Raw genomic sequence first — 20933 nt, forward strand, 5'->3', positions numbered from 1 at the left:
TATGATTGCAAACAGTCTGATTTAGCCTCAGATAGTTGCTAGGGAGAGGTATGAAGCTGGTGTCAAGGGAATGGAATTCATAACAGGGACTAAAGACTTCACAATATTTATTTGGAGGACATTTGTATTTGTCCAGTACAGGATGTCAGGCAAGCAATCTTTGTTGAGCACATAATCTCATTGCTTAATATCTGCATGCTATTTGCATGTATACTTTAGCCATTGTTGCAACAATGGTAACACGAACAGTCAAGTGTTCAAATGTTTTTTTGACTCACAGCTTGAATGAAAATAAATGCACATCCAGGATGCAAAAGTACCTGCAGAACAGGAATTGGCTTTGTTCACCTTTGTGCTCTCCTTCAGTTATCCAAATTTAGTTAGGGTTTGAGTAGTGTTTCCCTTATGTGACCCTATTTATTTGCCTCATATATTAAAATCGGGGTGCTCAAGACCACCCACCGACAGAATAAAAGCACAAATGTTTAAAGGAGCTTTGCAGCTGTCAAAACTCAGTCTCAGCTCCACAACTCCCATTGCTTATCGGAGCTTGCAACCTTAAAATCCATAGTGGGTTTATGATCCACAGTTTGTGAATTCCTGCCCCAAGCTCTGGAGCTACATCTTTGAACCTTTGCATCTCTCAACCCCCAGCTCTCTCCTCCTTTATGATGCTCTTTTAAACCTACCACTTGAATCAGTTTTTTTGTCACCTATCATTATTGGCTCAGTGTCAAATTTTGTTGTAATGCTCATGTGAAATGCCTTGGGATGTTTTATTAAATTAAAGGGGCTATATAATTACAAATTATCCATATTGGTGTAGGTGTCTACTATTCGTGTTTTAGTAAGCAATGGAAAATGCAATTAGCCACATGTTAATTGGAATTCTTGATTTAGTTATCATATTGGTTTGCACTGCTGTAAGGGAAGATACGAGTCCTGATGAAACATTTTCTTTCTCCACAACTGTTGCTCGACCTGCTGAGTATAACATTTCAGTTCTTGTTTAAAATCCATGCTACCCTATTTATTTACAGGTGACCTGTTTGTCAGAAAATGTTGCTTGTCTTGAAGGTCAATTGCAGAGGCTAGTGAGAGAAAGGGATTCAGTCTGTAACCAATTGGAAGAAGCTCAGAAGAAGCTAACAAATCATGAGCTGGAGATCAATCAGGTACAAAATTGATAATTATCTAAACAGGGCACAAAATAATTTCATGATGTTAGACTGTGATAAGTGTGCATGTTTGTACATAAATATATGGTGTGCAATATTTGGTTACCCTTTCCCGACTATTTTCTCTTAGGGAGCAAGCTCTTGGCTATTGTTCCTCTTCTGTAAAGAACTGGATCCAACATGTATTGTACATGATATGCATTCACTAAAGAAATATATTTTAAAATTATCTCTTTCAAATCTAGGAGTGAGTTAAAGCTGGTTTATATGTTTCACTTTGCCCTCCCATTGAGGTCAGATGATGCACATCTTAGTTGTCCAGCTCTCCCCCCCCCCCCCCCCCCCGGAGAACCACAGAGTAAGGGGTAATTCCATTGACACCCACATCACAATCAAACTCCCCTCCAGGCCCAGGGCAGAGCAGCCAACCATCATATAACTACAAAGAGAGGACCGGATACTACAAGTCCAAGGAAATCTCGGGCCTCAGATCTCAGATCCAGCATCTCCCATAGAAAATTAAGAGAAGCACAAAGAGTAAGGAGCAAAGTGCAAATTGCCAAGCTCTCAAACCACATCCATCCGGTTCCAGGTCCAAGGGAGAAACAGGCCACCAGGCCCTCAAGCAACAACGCATCCTCTTGGGGACATCAAAATAGAAAACCGGCCTGAGGCTAAGAAGAATATCATCAGGTCCCAGCTGGAAAGGGGGAACCCCACCTCAGAGAGGAAGGGGCCGTCAGGACCCCCACCCCCCAAAAGGGGGCATTCTGGGAGGGAAGGCCGCACCAGGGAACACACCCCGACAATCTGAACCACCCAAGAAAAGGAATAGGGCTGCCATAAGGCCACTTATCAAATGGTCCTCCTCATATAACCATAGCATCGAGACCTGTCATCTTAGAATCCCCACAAGTAGCTCGAGAGAAAATCAAGTACAACGTGAGCGTCACAGAGGAAGCCGCACCTTTGGGGTCTCTCAGAAGGAGAATAAAGGGTAAAGAGAAGGAGCAAGAACTATCGGAATGAATTGCTCGGATAGCAGACCTATCCAAGCTACCGCCCAAGGTATTCCAAAATGGACAAGAGCCTGCAACTGAACCACATGGGGACCGTACTCCTACCTCCGGTTAGTTGGTCCCAATGTCAGTACTCAACGAGGTGCCAGACCCAGCCACACCAGGTTCCTCCCACAGGCGGCCTGAGAAAGAGCACCCCCATTCCATGGGGACTATAGAATACCAACCACAGCACCGGCTCTGGCCTAGCCCAGCACTGTCACGAAAAGAAACTCCGGGGAACCTAGTCCCTTACACCCCACCAAGGTTGCACCGATCCAGTCCAAATTGAGATCAGGCATTCCACCCCCTGCTCAACAAGAGAGGACATATATATTGGTCCTAACCAATGGGAAACAGCAGCACCGAGGAAGAAGAACCGTCAAGACATCTCATCATTGGTGCTCAGGAGGGAGGCCTGGCTTTCCCCCCTCGACACCCAGGGGCGCCCAAACTCCTCACTAGGCAAAGGCAACACCAAAACCAACATCACACCCACCCAGAAGGGGTCCCACCAGGAGGGGGCACCCAGCCTCATCACGTAAACTACTGTCATATAAATCATACTCAAGGCCACCTGTCTCCTCAGTGAAGCTCCAACAGCAATAAAACCAGCCAGTGAGGGAGGCCCATATCAGAGGAAAGACTGATTCGACCCAAGAAAGACTCAAATATAACCAATCCTCATCAGGATAACATGCAGTCTGCCTGAAGCTAAAAAGAAAAAGGCACGGAAGCTCTGAATCCAATTTAAAACAAAAATAAAAAAAAAAACTAAACTGCTTAGCTCTAAGTGGGGAGACCTTCCTCGATCACAGCAAGAACAGGCTAACCCTAATTGCTCCAACCCATCACTCCTCACCCCAATCTGGCTCCGCTCATCTTCCTTCTGGGCGAGACATCAGGGGGAGACAACAAACATCCCCCTCCCTCCACCACAAAGATTGTCAAACAATATAAGGCCCAAATATATTTAGGATAAAGAATAAAGACTGTGCACTCATGGCGCCGAGGACCCGGGTTCGGTCCCGGCCCCGCCCGGATCATTGTCTGTGTGGAGTTTGCACAGTCTACCTGTGAATGCCCATTGATATGTAGGGAAGGTGAATTGGCCATGCTAAATTGCCCCTTAATTAGAAAAAAAAATTAAAAATTAAAACGACTGCACAAATTCAGCATTCTCAAGCATACAGGCCATCAAACCCTATTATTCACTTCCCTGTAAACGGAAATAAATTGACAACATCAAGCAGACAACAACATGATCAACAGGGAGCAAAGTCCAGGACAATAACTGAGATGCAGAAATTCAAGGCAGTCCTCAGAGAAACGGCCTGTGATTGTAGGAGAAGTTCCTTAAATAATCTTTTGTTGAACTCACCTGTAGTTTGCAGTGGTTCTGTGGGCCTGATAGAGACTTGTGGAGAGACAGGTCTGGCCTGTGGGCTGGGGGTTGGACAAATCTGGTATTATAGGAAGCTAAAATTGGGAATACAGAGAAACTTGGAGAGCAGTTAAATTTAATTTTGTGTCCCAAAATAGCACACCGTACTAGTTTAATCAATGTTTTGTATAAATTTGTATAACGTTTCTGTTTTTATATTCAGTGGCCTATTTATAAAATGCAAAATTCTATTTTCCCTTCTTCATTCTTTTATCTACATGTCCACTACCATTCTTTCTTTATTCTCCCAAATTCTATTATCTCACACTTAATCCTCATTAAATTGCACTTGACATTGGTCTCTCCATTTTGTTGACTTTAGTGTTCCAGATACCCAAGTCCAAATAATTAACAAGAAAGAAAATGGACCCAGCATTTACTCTGGCCTTCACTGCTTCCAATCCAAGCAGCACTGATTCTCACATTTGTTTCCTTTTAAATAACTAAGTTTGTAACTTTTTAAACCATATGTTGTGCCCAGGCCCAATCCTATCCTCTAGCCCTTCTGCAGGAGTTGCTGGTTAGCAAGCATGAATCATGTCTGTTTTTCTCTAATCCAAGAGAAATAAGATCATTTCTAGTATCTTTGACAGCATGCCATTTGAAAGCTAGTGAAAATTTCCAGGCTTAAAGCTGATATAAATGGCTAAAATTCTCAGACTCAGTGAGCTACAGCTGAGGGAACGAACGAGTGGTGATGGTGGGTTTAGCAGTGAAGAGAGAAACATTGATAACTGAATGTTCCCCAAATCTTCCAATTTGCTCTGGTAGATAAACACTGAAAAAGCTGGAAATATACAGTCAATCTGGTAGCATCTGTGGAGGGAAACAAAGTTACTGCTCCAGGTCATGACTTTCATCAGGGCTCAGTTCCAATTTACTACCTCTCTTCAAATACTCAACTCATCCCAGTAATTAGGCTGGAAACCATACTTTCACTTTGTGCATTGAGATGATAACTGGCCACCTTGAGTACACTGCTGACCAGGCATGCACCAATCCAAGCATCAAACAACACACCTCAGCGAGTTAAAACTGTCGCAAAACTTTGAAAATTTAGTTTTGATTAAAATATTCCAGATCACTTTAGAAATATATCTTCTCCAAATAACTTTCCCCCTCCTCCATTTGATTTTCATTGTCCCTGCTTTGTAGTTAGCACGTCATAATTATGCACTTCACATTTTCCCTCTTGAACTGACAATTGCCATTTGAGAAATGATGGGCAGAGATGATTCCCTTTGTGTTTGCTGATGATATCAGTACTATGCGTTTTGTCTTTGGTGTATTCTGGGCCACATTCATGACTGATGCTTTTTGTTTGTCAGAGTAACCGCATCCTTGAGGTGACTGAGCATCTGTGAAGCCTGAAGGATTAATAATAAATGTATCATTTTACCTACAGTTGTGACATCTCCAGGTTATAATGGAAATAGTTGGAGCCCTTTCCCCTGACTGTCTGACCGCTCTAGAGTTGACTAGGTTGGAAGCAAGAAATTAATTAGAAAGTTTTCTACTGTTTTTTGTTTGTAGTTATATCTCAAAGCCTACCAATTTTTTCCAATAAACTATATGGCAAGGTAAATGGAATATTACATCATAAATAGGTATTGTAGTTAAATTAAGCGGTGTGGAAACCCACCTTACACTGCCTTTTATATGAACTGATATTAATATTTTAGTGAACGCCAGCCACAATGGTTTACCTCAAGGGATTAATGACCTTGTGTCTTCATTTGCTGTGGAGTAAATGTTTCACCAGCTTTCATGCCTGTTATCAAGTTTATTATATTTCCTGACAACCAAGTGTGAATGTTTTACAGGAACATTACAAATTTCTCTTTATTATGACAAGCAACCTGCCCCTGAAACCGTTTTAATATGATTTGGATGTTTGATGTTAGCCCTGAGAGCAACCACCAGAGGGCCAATATATTACAGACCACAGAGAAGGCAAAAGATGTTTTACTGCCTTTCAGCAAATGAGTGCTTTAAGCTCACATGCATACTACTTGACCTGTTTTTTTTTGTTGCATGGTGCATTGTGGGCAAAAAACTGTAATTGAGCCAATCCATTTGACATTTATGTAAATTTTCTAAGAGCAATTATCTGTTGATCAAGCACACTGACGGTATCCATGATCATTCTCAGATACTTAAATTCCACAGCAGGACCATCTTGATAGAAATGCTGCAGTGCAGAGCAAATGCTCTTTTAATCCGATAATTTGACTTTGCCCTGTCATTAATATTCAGCAAACATCTTGAATGTTGTGGGGGTAGGATGAGTGGCTGATATAATATTCCTTAAGTAAGCACTATTATTAGCAGGGGTCGAGCATAAACTGGAAGGTACTATATCATAGTAAATAAAACTGGTGTAATTATTTTTGTTGCCCTTATTTAATTTAAATGAATCACTGGGTCCCTTCAGTCATGTGCTTTAGCTGTAGACTTTAATTCCACACATTGCATCACTACTTCCAGTCACGTGACCAGAATTGTAGAAGAACTGTGTAATACTTGAGAAAATTACTTGGGTTCTGTATATTGTACATACAATAGTTGTTGATGAGAGTCCTGTGCTATAATAATCTTGATGGATTCACAGTCTGGTTTTACTCTTACGATCATTGGGATGCTTACAATTTTACACCAAGTAAATATTTTTAAAAATTGTTTTCATTTGTTTCTAAGTATAATTTTGTTGTGACTTTATTCATTTCATGAAATAAATACCAAGCAGTTTAGCGATTTCTGAGGTCTGACACAAACCAGCAGAATTCTGTGGCTGTTAGTTTTACTTGCCACTGTTCTCAATGCATAAAACATGATCGTCAGGTAACGTTTTGGGAAAAGATACTATTACGGATGTCTGGTCAGCTCTCAACAGTGGCTCAGATACTGGACCCAAGCCATAACTTTTTAAAGTTTTAATGCGGTGTGGAAAGAACAATTAGATCCAGGAGTGACAAAATAATAAATAGGGCTTAGTTCTTTTATAAACCAACTTTAGTAAAACAAAAGAAAAACAATATTTAAACTGTTAAACTTCAACCCTATGAATAACAAATTACATCTTAATCCTAATGCACGAGTGCCCATTAAACAGCACTTGAAAGGAACGTGCAGTTCTAATTCCAGTTACACAGGAATGGCAAAGGTGATACTTGTATTTACAGAGCCGTTTTCCAACTGTGTGAGGTTCCCTCAGAACCCTTTTGAAAGCCTGTCTCTGGAATAGCTTTCCATGATCTCAATGGCTTTTCAAATCCTTCTCTCTCTACCTGTTCAAACAGGATTCTTCCTGTCTCTCTTAGCCCCTCAAACAAAGATTCTCTCCTGGGGTGTCCAGACTTGAATCCATTATCGTTATCTTGGCTATCTGATTTCCCACTCCTGTTTATATAAAAGAACAGAGCCATGCTATTGATATGTAACTAACCTCCCATTTACGGACAAAAGAGGCCATCAGACTATGTAATGGACTAATGACTGGTCAAACAAGAGTGTCCTGAAGGACAGTGGATTTCAAGTGAATGGGGCATCCTGTACATTCCCACTAACGGGTTTAAGTCTGAATGCGACAATGTAACTCAAGCCAGGGGTGGACATATCCTTCTGACTCCTTGTTAGCAGTTTTTCCCTCAGTCTGTTGACCCCTAAATTGCCTATTATGTCTTCTATCCCATTTTGGGGCCCAAGTTCCTAATATTTCCCTCTCGGAACAGTACATCTATTTCAATTCAAATTTCAGTGTAACATGACATGTAGATTAATGTTCATGGGGAAATAACATAATTTTATTCTCGCAACACTTCATTTTGATTGAGATCATATATATTTAACTTTGTGTGGCTCTTGTTTCTGTCCAAAAATGTGCATTTAAAATCTTTTATGGTTCGTTTTGAATAACACGGGGAATGCAAGAAAGATTGATTTGGATCATATTTCATTGGAGCTGTAGTACCTGAAAGAAATGTGAAAGGGGAAAGAGAAATAAGTACATTATTTACATGTTCCGTATTGGCCCTGTAAATATGGTGACTTCTTGAGGGAGATTAAAAAACATTTTATGAAGTTTCAAATGATGTAGTAATTGGGGAAATAAATTCACGGTGCCACAGTGGTTAGTACTGTTGCTTCACAGCACCAGGGTCCCAGGTTCGATTCCCGCTTGGGTCACTGTGTGTGCGGAGTCTGCACATTCTCCCTGTGCCTGCGTGGGTTTCCTCTAGGTGCTCCGGTTTCCTCCCACAAGTCCCGAAAGATGTGCTGTTAGGTAATTTGGCAACTAGGGGCTTTTCACAGTGACCATTGCAGTGTTAATGTAAGCCTACTTGTAACAATAAATATTTATTATTATTATTATAAATTTGTAATGGCAACATCCAATGATAACCCAGACATATGGATAGGATTACAAAAATATCAGAGTTAAATTAAGGTCAGTATAAGGAAATAATCACCATTGTAAAAGCTATTGTGAGTACGCAATGTGAATACATAATTTTAGAATTTTTACATTTATGTTGCCGTTTTACATTTAATTGGTTTAAAAAAATTAATATTAGGGGCAAATTATTTTTACTTATGATTTCTCATGCCCGATCTTCTGTTGTTGGATACCGGAGATACCCTGTAGTTGTTGCCAGAATCAAATGAATGTTATGATAGGTCACATTTATGCTACAGGGATCACTAAATCTATGTGGGCAGCTTTCTTCGAGGTCAGTGATGAGCGCCATCACTTCACTGTTTACCACACAATCTGGGCCATTAAAGGGGAGCCAGAAAAGAGCATGGGTGCTCTTCCAGGCTCCACAATTGAATGTGGGCTGCTGAGAGCCCAGTTTTGCATTACCCTATGCTTAGTGGTCCTGGAACCTTAGGGAATCCTTCAGATTGAAATGACCACTCATTTCCACTGCAAATTGATTTGCTCCCCGTGACATTGCAGCTGGCTTTGAAATCCTGCTTTTCTTTTCTCAAAAACTCTTTTCATTTGGGTACTGTACATTTTTATATGCCTGTTGTGAAGCCCTTTTGATTTTTGTATGCATAATTATATTTGCATTCATCATCTTCATTGATAAATTCCTTCATTGACAAACAATGGGACCCCCGCCCAGCTGTGAATATAACCATCAGGATAAAAGGGTAAATTTACACGGAGGCAGCACTGTGGGCAGCCCATTGAATAAGACCAATGGCAATTTAACCACTGAACCTGCTGAGTCAAATTCGAACGGGTGGTCTGATAGACTCCTTCTGTGACAGCTAGCAAGAATTTTGTTCTTTATCAGTTCCTTTTGTTCTTTAATCTTCACAAATATTAAGGAAATCTCATTCTATGTAGTGAATCTAGTGAGGATGACCATGATTACTGCAAGACGATACTGTTTGCAAGAAAAGGATTAAGATCATAGATGCGCATTATGCTGCCTCTAAGCTGCTCCAAGATCTTTGCTCACAGGCCGGAATAAAACCATAAAGTTGCCAATTAATGTTAGCATTGAGCAGCCAAAGTCCCCAAGATGTGGCTTTCCTCGTTTTACTTTGCTTTGGCTGCAACACAACTGCCGCTGATACAGCGCTCATATTTTAACCTGCCCGTTTAAAACTCTGTTGGTAAGTGAGTAGCAGCTTAAAATTTAAAACTACTGATTCAAAGGAGCTGACTGCCCTGTCACCACTTCTTAGATGAAAAAATCTAATCTGTGCCTGTTAAAAGGCTGATGAATAACATTTTTCAATCCTCATAAGCGCATGTGAGCACAATCTGCCTTTGTCCCCCAGCACAGAGCACTGAGAGTGGGCAGAGTAACCATGACTCCCTGTTCGGGAATGCTGCAACATTGTACTATGCATCCGAATTCACCATATTTAAAGTCTGTTTAGAACATATGTTATCGGTAAGGGAAAAATCCTTTTTTGTGCACACTGAAGTAACTTGCGCATCTTTGTTCTCCATTGTATTGGTTTGGATCTGGAATTTAATACTTCACTTCACAAAATCTCCAATTAATCTCGAATTTAAGTAAGAATATTCTCGACTCTGATTTAGGGGATGTGGATTTAAGCACAATTTTATACAAATTTTTTACACAGTCGAGGCTGACACAGAATGTGCTGCCTTTAGACTGAATTTGTTTAGACAGCATCTCCAACAGTCAAACCTTTCACAAGAACAGAGGACATTGGAAAAACTCAGCAGGTGTTGCTATCAGGAGGAAACCACTGTTAACGTTTCGAGTCATGGACCATTTGTCGGAACTGAAAGGAGGGAGAATGTTGGAGTTAGAGCCAAAGAAACTGCAATAAAAAGTAGCAACTTTAAGAATAAATGACAGATGCCGGCGTGAGAGGGGGAGGGGTATTTTGAATGGAGGCCATACATGTTTGGAATATTTTTTAAAAAGAGAATCGAGGGGGTTTAAGACGGAGGAAGAAGGTCAAAATCTAAAGTTGCCAAACTCAGTGAGTCCTGGGGGCTGCAATGTGCCCAACAGGATGATGTGATGCTCCTCCAGCTTGCGACAGGCTTCAAGACTTTCTCAGTACTGTGTAAAACGAGGCCCAGTCTTCCTGTTTTAAGTGCATGTAAAAGAACCACAACTTTTCTTTAAAGATTTCTCCTGTAACTTTGGCCGACATTGATCCATCAAAGCCAACACTGCCAAAAACAGATTAACTAGTGATTATCTAATTTCTGTTGGGGGGATTTTGTGGTGCACAAATTTGCTGCCTTATTTGCCGGTAAAGCAATATTGACGACTACTCAGTAGCCTTGTTCGATGCATTGCTCCGCAAAGTCTTCTGTGCCCTGACTACATTGTGCATTTTCAGCTGGGACATCTGAACCCTGCTGCAGTAGAAATGGGCCAGTGCAGCCTCTCCAGGCCAAGATCATTGAGTGTAGAAGAAAACGAATGAAGAGTGAATTTTACAATGGAGCTGCCGTATTCAGGCAAGTCTTTAAAGGTCTCCAGTCTTTCGATGTGTGCGTCAATTAGGAAGTGGATGAGTGAGTACTTTGGCAATTTGGTCAGGGATGCGGTTAGATTAAAAATGGGGCGGTTGCATCTTGTTGAGGGCGGTAGTCAGATTGCGGCTGATTGGGATGGGGTGTGTTGCTTGTGGTGTTCAATTCATTTACTCTATTAATCCCTAAGTTGCACCAACCATTACACTGTAATGTTTCCATGTTAAGTATCCAGGTCAATTCCGCATATCTGGCTCAAGTCTCTGACCCTGGGCTCAGGCTTGGAGATATTCGTAGAAGGTCCCAGGCAGCACAAATCAGCCAGTCGGAAGTTTAAAATTTCTAGGCAATTACAGTGCATGTGTGAGCGTGGGAGCTTTGCAGCGTCCCGACATGCACCACCGACTACAGTCCAGATTTTGTTCTTCTGGACATCAGAAGATTCATATCAGAGTCTGCAATCAGTTCCAGTATTTGTATAGAGTGGAAGAATGTGTCTTTAGTAGCTCCCTTGGGGGAGCTGGGGACGAGTGTGTGGGAGGTGGGGCAGGGTGTAATTTTGGAATTGCCATATGTCCTGCTAAATTTCCAGCGATGACTGATCATCAAAGATGTGCAGGTTAGGTGGATTGCCCATGCTAAATTGCCCCTTAGTGACCAAAAGGTTAGGTGGGGTTACTGGGTTACGGGGATGGCTGGTGGTGCGGGCTTAAGTAGGGCGGAAAAAAAAAGGGCAGCACGGTAGCATTGTGGATAGCACAATTGCTTCACAGCTCCAGGGTCCCAGGTTCGATTCCGGCTTGGGTCACTGTCTGTGCGGAGTCTGCACATCCTCCCCGTGTGTGCGTGGGTTTCCTCCGGGTGCTCCGGTTTCCTCCCACAGTCCAAAGATGTGCAGGTTAGGTGGATTAGCCCTTAGTGTCCAAAATTGCCCTTAGTGTTGGGTGGGATTACTGGATCATGGGGATAGGGTGGAGGTGTGGATCTTGGGTAGGGTGCTCTTTCCAAGAGCTGGTGCAGACCTGATGGGCCGAACGGGCTCCTTCTGCACTGTAAATTCTATAATAAAAAAATGTGTCCAAACCGAGATGGTCAAAAGAAAACTTGGTTTATTGCACAGAATTATATTTACAATATTCAGCAGATCCCAGCCGGGCCTGCTCTTTCGGTTCCATACCTGGCTGACTTTATACAGATTCCCCCTCAGCGGATGAGCTCGTATTTGGTGTGACTCACAAGGAGACTGATTGCTCCAACCTCGTAGATCTCGTGTGGGTTATAAAATCCCCGCCCCCAAGTCTGAAGACCCTTCTGACGATGCAGAGTAGGAGGGCACCGAACTGTCTTTGCCCTTGGCCGTGCTTCCTGCACTTGTGGGGCTGGATCTGGCAGTTTATAAATGGATGGAGAATGCCATTTCCGTGCAGAACGTCGTGCTGGATGCACTATCTGAGGCTGCTGCACTGCTTGCTCCCCGTCGGCGACTTCCAATGCTTAGGTTTCCATTTCAGAATCCATATCTATGAGTGTCTCATTTTGCCGTCTTGACCTGCATGGGCAATGTCTTAGCCTCTACGGGCATCAGATTTGGTTTGACTGTAATGTTCCTCTCCCGAGGAATCTTTCGAAAGACTGGTCTGGTCCTTGTGCCCGAACCTGACAAGATACCAGCCCTGTCTGGGGGACGATGGTCCCTGCGATCCACTGGGCGCAGTCTGCAAAGTTTCTAACATATACTGCATAACCTGGTACAAACCATCTGGGTGGTCTTTGTCTAACCGGGCAACGCCCTTGCTGCTCCTGGCTGTAGCGTACTTTCCTGCCAATAACAGGGAAATCAGGCGAAGATAGGTTCTAAACCTTCGGCCCATTAGCAATTCAGCCGGTGCTACCCTGGTCGCAGCATTTGTGGTGGTCTAATTGCAGAACAAGAACCGAGCCAATCTTGTGTCGATTGACCATCAAGTCTGTTTTTTTTCAGCCCTTGTTTGAATATCTTAACTACCCTTTCTGTCAATCCATTGGAAGCCGGATGATATGGTGCCGGATGGATGTGCTACACCGCGTTATTCTTCAAGAACCCCGTGAATTCTTCACTTGTGAAAGGCGTTCCATTGTCGGTGACTAACACTTCAGGGATGACGTGCATACTGAAAGACAGGCACAATTTCTCACTGATCACCCTTGAAGTGGTTGAAAACATCCTGTGGACATTCAACCACTTAGAGTGGGCATCGATCAGAACATCAAACCTTGAAAGGGGCCAGCAAAGTCTGTGTAGAACCGTACCCACGGTTGCCCAGGCCATTCCCACGGGTGAAGGGGCACAGCTTGCAGAAGCTTTCGTTGTTCCTAACATAGGCCGCACTGTTGGGCTACCCTCTCTATCTCTGCATCCAAACCCGGCCACCAAACGTACCTACGGGGGAGCATTTTCATTTTGGACACCCGCGAGTGCCAGTTGTGCAGACCCCTCAGAATCCGGTCTTAGCTCTTGCCCAGGACGACGACACACGTCCCCCATAAATGTATGCCATCTTCTATGCTAAACCCAGACAATTTCACAGAGAATGCCCCTAACTCGTTTAGCAGTTTTCTGTGCTGACTTCCCTTGCACAGAACGATGTGCTTCACTTAAAGGACCGGGTCGGTCTGTGCCCACTCACGAATTTGAAACGCTGTAACCAGCAACAAATCTGTGTGGCCACTACCTCATCAGAGGTCCAGAGAGGAGAAGGAGGATGAGCAGGCAAAGGCAGACGGCTTAATGCATCCGCTTTAGCGATCTGGGTACCTGGAAGATGTTCAAAGGTGTGCTCCTAGGCGACCAGCAGGGGCACAATGCTGTGTCCTGGTAGAGGTGATAGGTGGAATCGCCTTGTCTTCTTTAAAAAAAACTAGCAACAGTTTGTGGTCCATGATGATCGTGAATCGTCAGCCATAATCATACTGGTGGAATTTCTTCACAGTGAAGACTACTGCCAGATCCTCTCTCAATTTGCGCATAATTGCACTCGGCCACAGCCAATGTCCAGGAGGCGAAAGTGATCACCCTCTCTCTGCCATCTTGCATTCAGTGTATAAAACGGTGCCAATGCTGGATGATAACATGTCACATATGACTATTAATTGTTTGTCTGGTGTGTTAACAAGCCTGAGGAAGTCAATTGTTTTTTTATTTGTGTGAATGCCACTTCATGTGACTTTTTCCACACCCATTCCTGGTTCTTTTTGAGAAGGAGGTGTGGGGGGGGGGGAGTACACGGTCTGAGGCCGGGGATAAACTTTCCGTAATAGCTCACCAATCTCAAAAGAACGCAACTCCATGTTGTTTTTAGACGTAGGAGCTTGCTGAATTGCCCATATGTTTTCTGCGACCGGGTGCAACTCCTCGTGGTCTACTCGGTAACCAAGGTACGCAACCTCCCTCACATGGAAAACACACTTTTCCCCATGCAGGCGAATGCCCATCTCTGAAAAACGACGGAGAACCTCATCCAAATTATTTAAATGCTCCTGCTCCAATTCCGACTAATACATCGTCCAGATACACTCGCGGCAAACCTCTCAGCATGTTTCCATTACTTTCTGGAATATGGCACAGGTCGACGACATTCCAAAGGGCAGTTTGATGTACTCATATAGGCTTCATTGGGTGTTTATCGTGACGTATGTTTAGGAGGCACCGTCCAATTCTAACTCTAAATACGCATGGCACATATCGAGCTTCATAAATGAGTGACCACCGGCCAATTTTGCGTAAAGGTCCTCGATGTGGGACATTGGGTAATGAGGCAACAGGGGAGGCCCTGTTGACTGTCAGCTTATCGTCCCTGCACAGTCTGACCATCTTATCTGGTTTGAATACTGGTGCCACCCAGTCGGCAAAGCATGCTGGTCTAATGATTCCAAGGCCTTCGAGCTGGCTGAGTTCGACCTCAACTTTTGCTAGCAAAGCATTAGGGACCAGGCAAGCCCTGAAGTATCTCAGTTGTGCACCTGACTCAACCTGAATTCTTGCCATTGCCCCTTTTATTTTTCCCAGTCCTGGTTGGAAAACCTCAGGGTATTTTCCTAGCACTTTGTATAGGCCCCCAGATCCCATTTGCAAAATCTGCTGCCAGTCCAGGCGTTTTAGCAATCGCAGCCTAGCAGGCTGGGGCAATGTTCCTTGGCTATGATCAATGGAAGCCGCACCGACCATTGTCCGTAAACCACCAGGGTCATTGTGGTTCCAGCAATGGCCAACGGTTTGCTGGTGTACAATATCAATCGTGCGTCGGTGTCACACACATCCAACTACTGTACCCAAGTCTTTATCCTATTGGAGGTCTGCTTCCCAAAAACTGAGACTGCAACTCCTGTGTTGAGTTACATTTCTAATGGGTGGCCATTAACTTGCACGGTTACCTTGAAAGGGGCCACTCCAGGTGCATCAATACAATTCAGCTGCATGCACTCCTCTGGCTGTTCCAGGTGGAAGCCCTCGGTTGGTGCCTATCTCTGGCGTAGCGCCGTGATTGCTGGCTGACGCATGCTTTGCACTCCCTACGGCTCCGACGTCCATATGCTCAATAATGCCCTGGTTCACCCTGTACCGACTGTGGGGAGTTATCTGGCCGGGACCTATCGGTCCTTGACCAATGAAGCTGGCTCATACGGTACTCACACCATGGGGGGGTTTCCATCTTGCAGCGGGGTGGCGTCGCCTGCTGGAAGGAGGCACATCCTAAGGCACTCCTTTCTCAGAGCTTTCTTTTTTAAAATAAATTTAGACTTAATTGGGAAAAAACAAATTCCCAATTAAGGGGCAATTTAGCATGGCCAATTCATTTACCCTGCACACCTTTGGGTTGTAGGGGTGAAACACACGCAGACACGGAGAGAATGTGCAAACTCCAGGCGGACAGGGACCTGGGACCGGGAACGAACCCGGGTCCTCAGCGCTGTAGGGAGCAGTGTTAACCACTGTGCCGCCACCTCTCAGCGCTTTCACGGGAAAACAAAATTTGGACGGTCTGCTGAAGGTCTAGGGACGGTTTGGCTCGCAACTTCCTTTGAGTAGCCATGGTGTTTACGCTGGAGACCAAATGGTTGCGCAGTATTTTGGAAAGGGAAGTTCCATATTCGCAATATTCGGCTAGTTTTCGTAGCCTTGTGAAAAACTAGGTTACGGACTCTCGAGAGGCCCTCACTGCGATTGGAAACGGCACCTTGGATGGTTTAAGGTTGAAATGTTATGCCACTAGGGTCACCAATAGTTCAAAAGTTTTCGACTGAAAGACTGCCACAGGCAGTCAGCAATATTACTGTCTTTTTAAAGAATAAATTTAGAGTAGCCAATTATTTTTATTTTTCCAATTAAGGGGCAATTTAGCATGGCCAATCCACCTAACCAGCACAATTTTGGATTGTGGGGGTGAAACCCACGCAGACATGGGGAGAATGTACAAACTCCACACAGACAGTGACCCAGGGACAGGATTCGAACCCGGGTCCTCAGCGCCGCAGTCCCTGTGCTAACCACTGCGCCACATGCCCCCCAATATTACTGTCTGTTGATCAACACCGGTGATGGTGTTCGTCCGGAAAAAGTAAGGCATGCGCTCTGCGTACTGTGTCCAATCCTGTAAGCTTGCATTTAACACGTCCAATCTTTCAAACAATGGCATGTCGTTTAAAAAAAAATTCTCCAACCTTAGTCCAGCGGTGAAACGTAGGTGATGGTGTAGCAGCGTAGACAGTAATCCAGTTTTATCCTCGTTGCCTGTTTAGTATTCCACAAATGAGTCCGACCCGAGTTGGTCAAAAGAAAGCTTGGTTTATTGCAAAGGAATTATATTTATAGTATAAAACAGATCCCAACCGGGTCTGCACTGTCGGTTCAATACCTGGCCGAATTATACAGATCTCAATCGCTTATGTCCTCCAGCTCCCGGCCCCCTTAGCGGGGGAGCTCTTATTCGGCGAGACTCACAGGGAGACTGATTGCTCCAACCCCGTTGGTTTCGTGTGGGATATACCAGTGCGCACCAATCGCGAATACTCTATCTTGCCAATAGACACCGTGTGCTCCCTCTCCAAGCACTTCCAGCTGAGAATTTAACCACAGAAGAGGGGCAAACAGTGGGGTCAGGGTTAGACAGGATTGATTCAGAAAGAGGCAGGTATATTCAAATAATCCTCAAAGGGTATTTATGAGAACAAAGTTTCTGGACGCTGGATCTAGCTGCACCTGTAAATAAGTGTGGCTTATGTGAAGTTTCGTAAAGGAACATCCTCCAACTAGTTTTGCGTACAAATCTTCCACTCTAGGCATTGGGTACTGTGCAGACGTGAAGCTCTGTTTATTGTGACCTTGTAATCCCTGCAGAGTCGGACAGATTTTCGTGCTTCATTGCCGGCACTATGTGTGCGGCCTACTCCGCAAGTAATTTTATTTTTTTAAATATAAATTTCGAGTACCCAATTATTTTACCCAATACAGTGCTAACCAGTGCGCCACATGCCGCCCTCGCAAATTATAATGGGGGAGGGGTATGTAATCCCCAGATCCTTCAAGCACTTTAGCTCCGTGTCAACCTTGGCAAGCAATGAGTAGGGGACAGGCCTTGTCCTAAAGTACCAGGGTTGAGCTTCAGGACCCATGTGGATACAGGTTTGGCCCCTTTTATTCTGCCCAGACCCTCTTGGAACACTTTGGGGTATTTGCCCATTACGTCATACAAATCCCTGGTGCCCATCTGAAAAACCTGTTGTCAGTTGAAATGGAGAACCCTCAATCAGTCACGCCCCAGCAAATTGGGCCCCGGTCCACACACAACAACCAAGGGAAGTCGAACCAACTATTGTCCATATGTTGCCAGAGTTATGATGGTTCCCGCGATGCTCAGTGCCCATCCCAGAACTCTTTTATCGGTACATCGACAACTGTTTCGGTGCCACTTCATGTTCCCACCTGGACCTGCAAATATGTATTCATTTTTCTTCCAATTTCCACCCCTCTATCACCTTCACATGGTCCATCCACTTCCCTTCCCTTCCTTAAACTTTCTATTTCAGTTTCTGGGGATAGACTGTCACTAGTATTCATTACAAACCCACTGACTCCCACAGCTACCTTAACTACAGCTCTTCACACCAACATCCTGTAAGGACTTCATCCCATTCTCCCAGTTCCTTTGCCTCCGTTGAATCTGTTCCAAAACAATGCTGCTGAAATGTCTTCATTCTTCCTTAATCGTGGTTTCCCACCCGCTGGTTGACAGGGCTCTCAACTGCGTCTGACCCATCTCCTGAGCTGGCTTTCAAAGCAGACCAAGGCAGGCCAGCAGCACGGTTCAATTCCCGTACCAGCTTCCCCGAACAGGCGCCGGAATGTGGAGACTTAAGGGGCTTATCACAGTAATTTCATTTGAAGCCTACTTGTGACAATAAGCGATTTTCATTTCATTTTTCATTTCCCGCATCTCTGCTCTCACCCCTTCCCCTCGATCCCAGACCCAGGATAGGGTCTCCCTTGTCCTCACTTTTCAACCCACCAGCCTCCGCATTCAAAGAATCATCATCTGCCAGTTCCGCCAATTGCAGCATGATGCCACCAACAAACATATCTTCCCCTCACTCCCCCTGCCAGCATTTTGCAAGGACCGTTCACTCCAGGATAGCCTGGTCGACTCCTCCATCACCCCCAACACCTCACCCTCTTCCTACAGCACCTTCCCATGCAATCACAGGTGTAACACCTGCTCCTTTACCTCCTCCCTGCTCACTACCCCAGGCCCTAAACACTCTTTTCAAGTGGGGCAGCACTTTACGTGCACCTCCTTCAATCTAGTCTATTGCATTTGCTGCTCCCAATGTGGTCAACTCAACATTGGAGAGACTAAACGCAGACTGGGTGACCACTTTGCAACACACCTTTCATCCGTCCGCAAGAAGGATCCAGACTGTCCTGTCGCTTGGCATTTCAATTCTGCGTGCTGCTTTCACGTACACCTGTCCGTTCTTGACCTGCTGCAATGTTCCAGTAAAGCCCAGTACAAACTGGAGGAACAGCACACCATCTTCCGATTAGGAATGTTACAGCCTATGAATGTTACCCCACCCCCCACATCACTAGGGCCACCCGTTCCCTGTTCCCAGTTGCCCTTTGAAACACTGTTCACTTTTATTTGCCATTCACACATTCTAATCTCTTTATGTGCCACTAACAGCACCCTTCTTAGCCGTAATCACCTCAAAGGAATTTACATTACTTTTATCTTTCTGTCAACGACATCTTTGTCAATCTCCACCTATCGTTGGCCCCCTATCCAGCTCCACGCCCCCACAACTGTATAAATCTGGGCCGGGATTCTCCCCTACCCAGCGGGCGGGGGGTCCCAGCGGGATGGAGTGGCGTGAACCACTCCGGCGTCAGGCCGCCCCATCCGCACCTTTAGGGGCCAAGCCCTCCCCGTGAGGGACTAGGTCCGCGCCGGAGTGGTTTCCGCTCCACCGGCTGGCGTGGAATGCCTTTGGCGCCATGCCAGCCGGGACCGAAAGGACTTCGCCGGCCGGCGGAAGTCCACGCATGCGCGGGAGCGTCAACAGCTGCTGACATCATCCCCGTGCATGCTCAGGGGGGGGTCTCTTCCGTGTCGGCCATGGTGAGGGCGATGGCCGAGGCGGAGGGAAAAGAGTGCCCCCACGGCACAGGCTCGCCCACGGACCGGTGGGCCCCGATCGCGGACCAGGCCACCGTGGGGGCACCCCCTGGGGCCAGAGCGCCCCGCCCACGCCGCCGGTAAGGTAGGTGGTTTGATTCACGCCAGCGGGACTGGCATGACAGCAGCGGGACTTCGGCCCATCACGGGCCGGAGAATCGCCGGGGGGGGGTCCAGCGTGGCGTGATTCCCTCCTCGCCAAATATCCGGTGCCAGAGAATTCAGCGGCCGGCGGGGGCAGGATTCACGCCAGCCCCTGCCGATTCTCCGACCCGGCGGGGGGGTCGGAGAATCCCATCCCTGATCCTCTTTCTAGTTCTCGCCAGCTTTGACAAAGAGTCACCCATACTCGAAACGTTGGTTTTCCTTCAATTGCTTTGATGAACCCAAAAGTCCAATCATTGACTAGATTCTTGAGTAGTGTAGTTTCTTTTGTGCTGATGTGTATTTGCAAAAGGTTTGCCTCAATGTGGATACTTTGTTACAAGTTCATCTTTAACCTGTGGTACCAATGCTGTAAGCTTAATAATAATTAGCTTTAATTCAACTGTGTTTGAATTGTCCATCAGGAATGGAGAGGGTTGGTGGACAGAGGGTTGATTAGCTAACAAGAAACAGAGGTCACAAGTGGAGTGCCGCAGGGATGGTGCTCGGTCTTCAACTATTTACGATCTTAGTAATGACTTGGATGACGAGATCAAAAGCTTGGTTGCTAAATTTGTTGATGACACAAAGATGGGTAAGGAAGTAAGTTGTGAAGAGGACGGAAGGAGTCTGCAAAGGGAAATAGATAGATTTGGCAGATAGTGTACAATGTGGAAATATGTGCACTTATCCACTTTGCCAGAAGGATTAAAAAAAAGGACATAAATAAATGGTGAGAGATTGCAGAACCTTTGAGGTACAGAGGGATCTGGGTGTCCTGATACATGAGTCAGGAAAAGTTAGTATGCAGATACAGCAAGTGATTAGGAAGGTAATTGGAATGTTGTCACCTGTTGCAAGGTTAACAGAATATAAAACCAGGGATGTTTTGCTGGCGTTGTATAGGGAATTGGTGATCACACAGTGTACAGATTGATCTTATTTGAGAATGGACATAATTGCATAGAATCCTACAGTGCAAAAGGAGGCCATTCCGCCCATCGAATCTGCACTGACCTTCTGAAAGAATACTTCACCTAAACTCACTCCCCACCCTATCCCAATAATCCCTTAATCTAACCTACACATCTTTTTTGGACAGTAAGGGACAATTTAACATAGCCAATCCACCTAACCACATTTTTGGACTGTGGAAGGAAACCGGAGCACCCAGAGGAAACCCACGCAGACACGGGAAGAAAACCCACACAGACAGCGACCCAAGGCCAGAATTGAATCCGGGTCCCTGGCGCTGTGAGGCAGCAGTGCTAACCACTGTGCCACCGTCTTCTAATTGCATGAGAAGCAGGTCAGAAAAAGGTTCACTAGACTGATTCCGGTAATGAGGGGGCGATCCCAAGGAAGGGTTGGACAGGTTGGGCCTGTAACCATTGAAGTTTAGAAGAATGAGAAATG

The 20933-nt window shown here is 45.1% G+C and overlaps 1 protein-coding gene across 5 annotated transcripts in view; it reads left to right on the forward strand.

The window, feature by feature from the left end:
- Positions 1 to 20933, forward strand: part of sdccag8 (SHH signaling and ciliogenesis regulator sdccag8) — a 727678-nt gene that overhangs the window by 148124 nt on the left and 558621 nt on the right. For all 5 annotated transcript variants that reach the window (XR_011948390.1, XM_072512651.1, XM_072512625.1 and 2 more), the window contains one exon: positions 1041 to 1175. Coding sequence is in view for 4 of the 5 variants with exons in the window: in XM_072512651.1 (XP_072368752.1) it covers positions 1041 to 1175 (135 nt within the window). In the remaining variant the exon portion in view is untranslated. The remainder of the gene's footprint in view (positions 1 to 1040; positions 1176 to 20933) is intronic.

The sequence above is a fragment of the Scyliorhinus torazame genome, chromosome 1 (assembly GCF_047496885.1).
Source record: "Scyliorhinus torazame isolate Kashiwa2021f chromosome 1, sScyTor2.1, whole genome shotgun sequence".
Classification (NCBI taxonomy): Eukaryota; Metazoa; Chordata; class Chondrichthyes; order Carcharhiniformes; family Scyliorhinidae; genus Scyliorhinus; species Scyliorhinus torazame.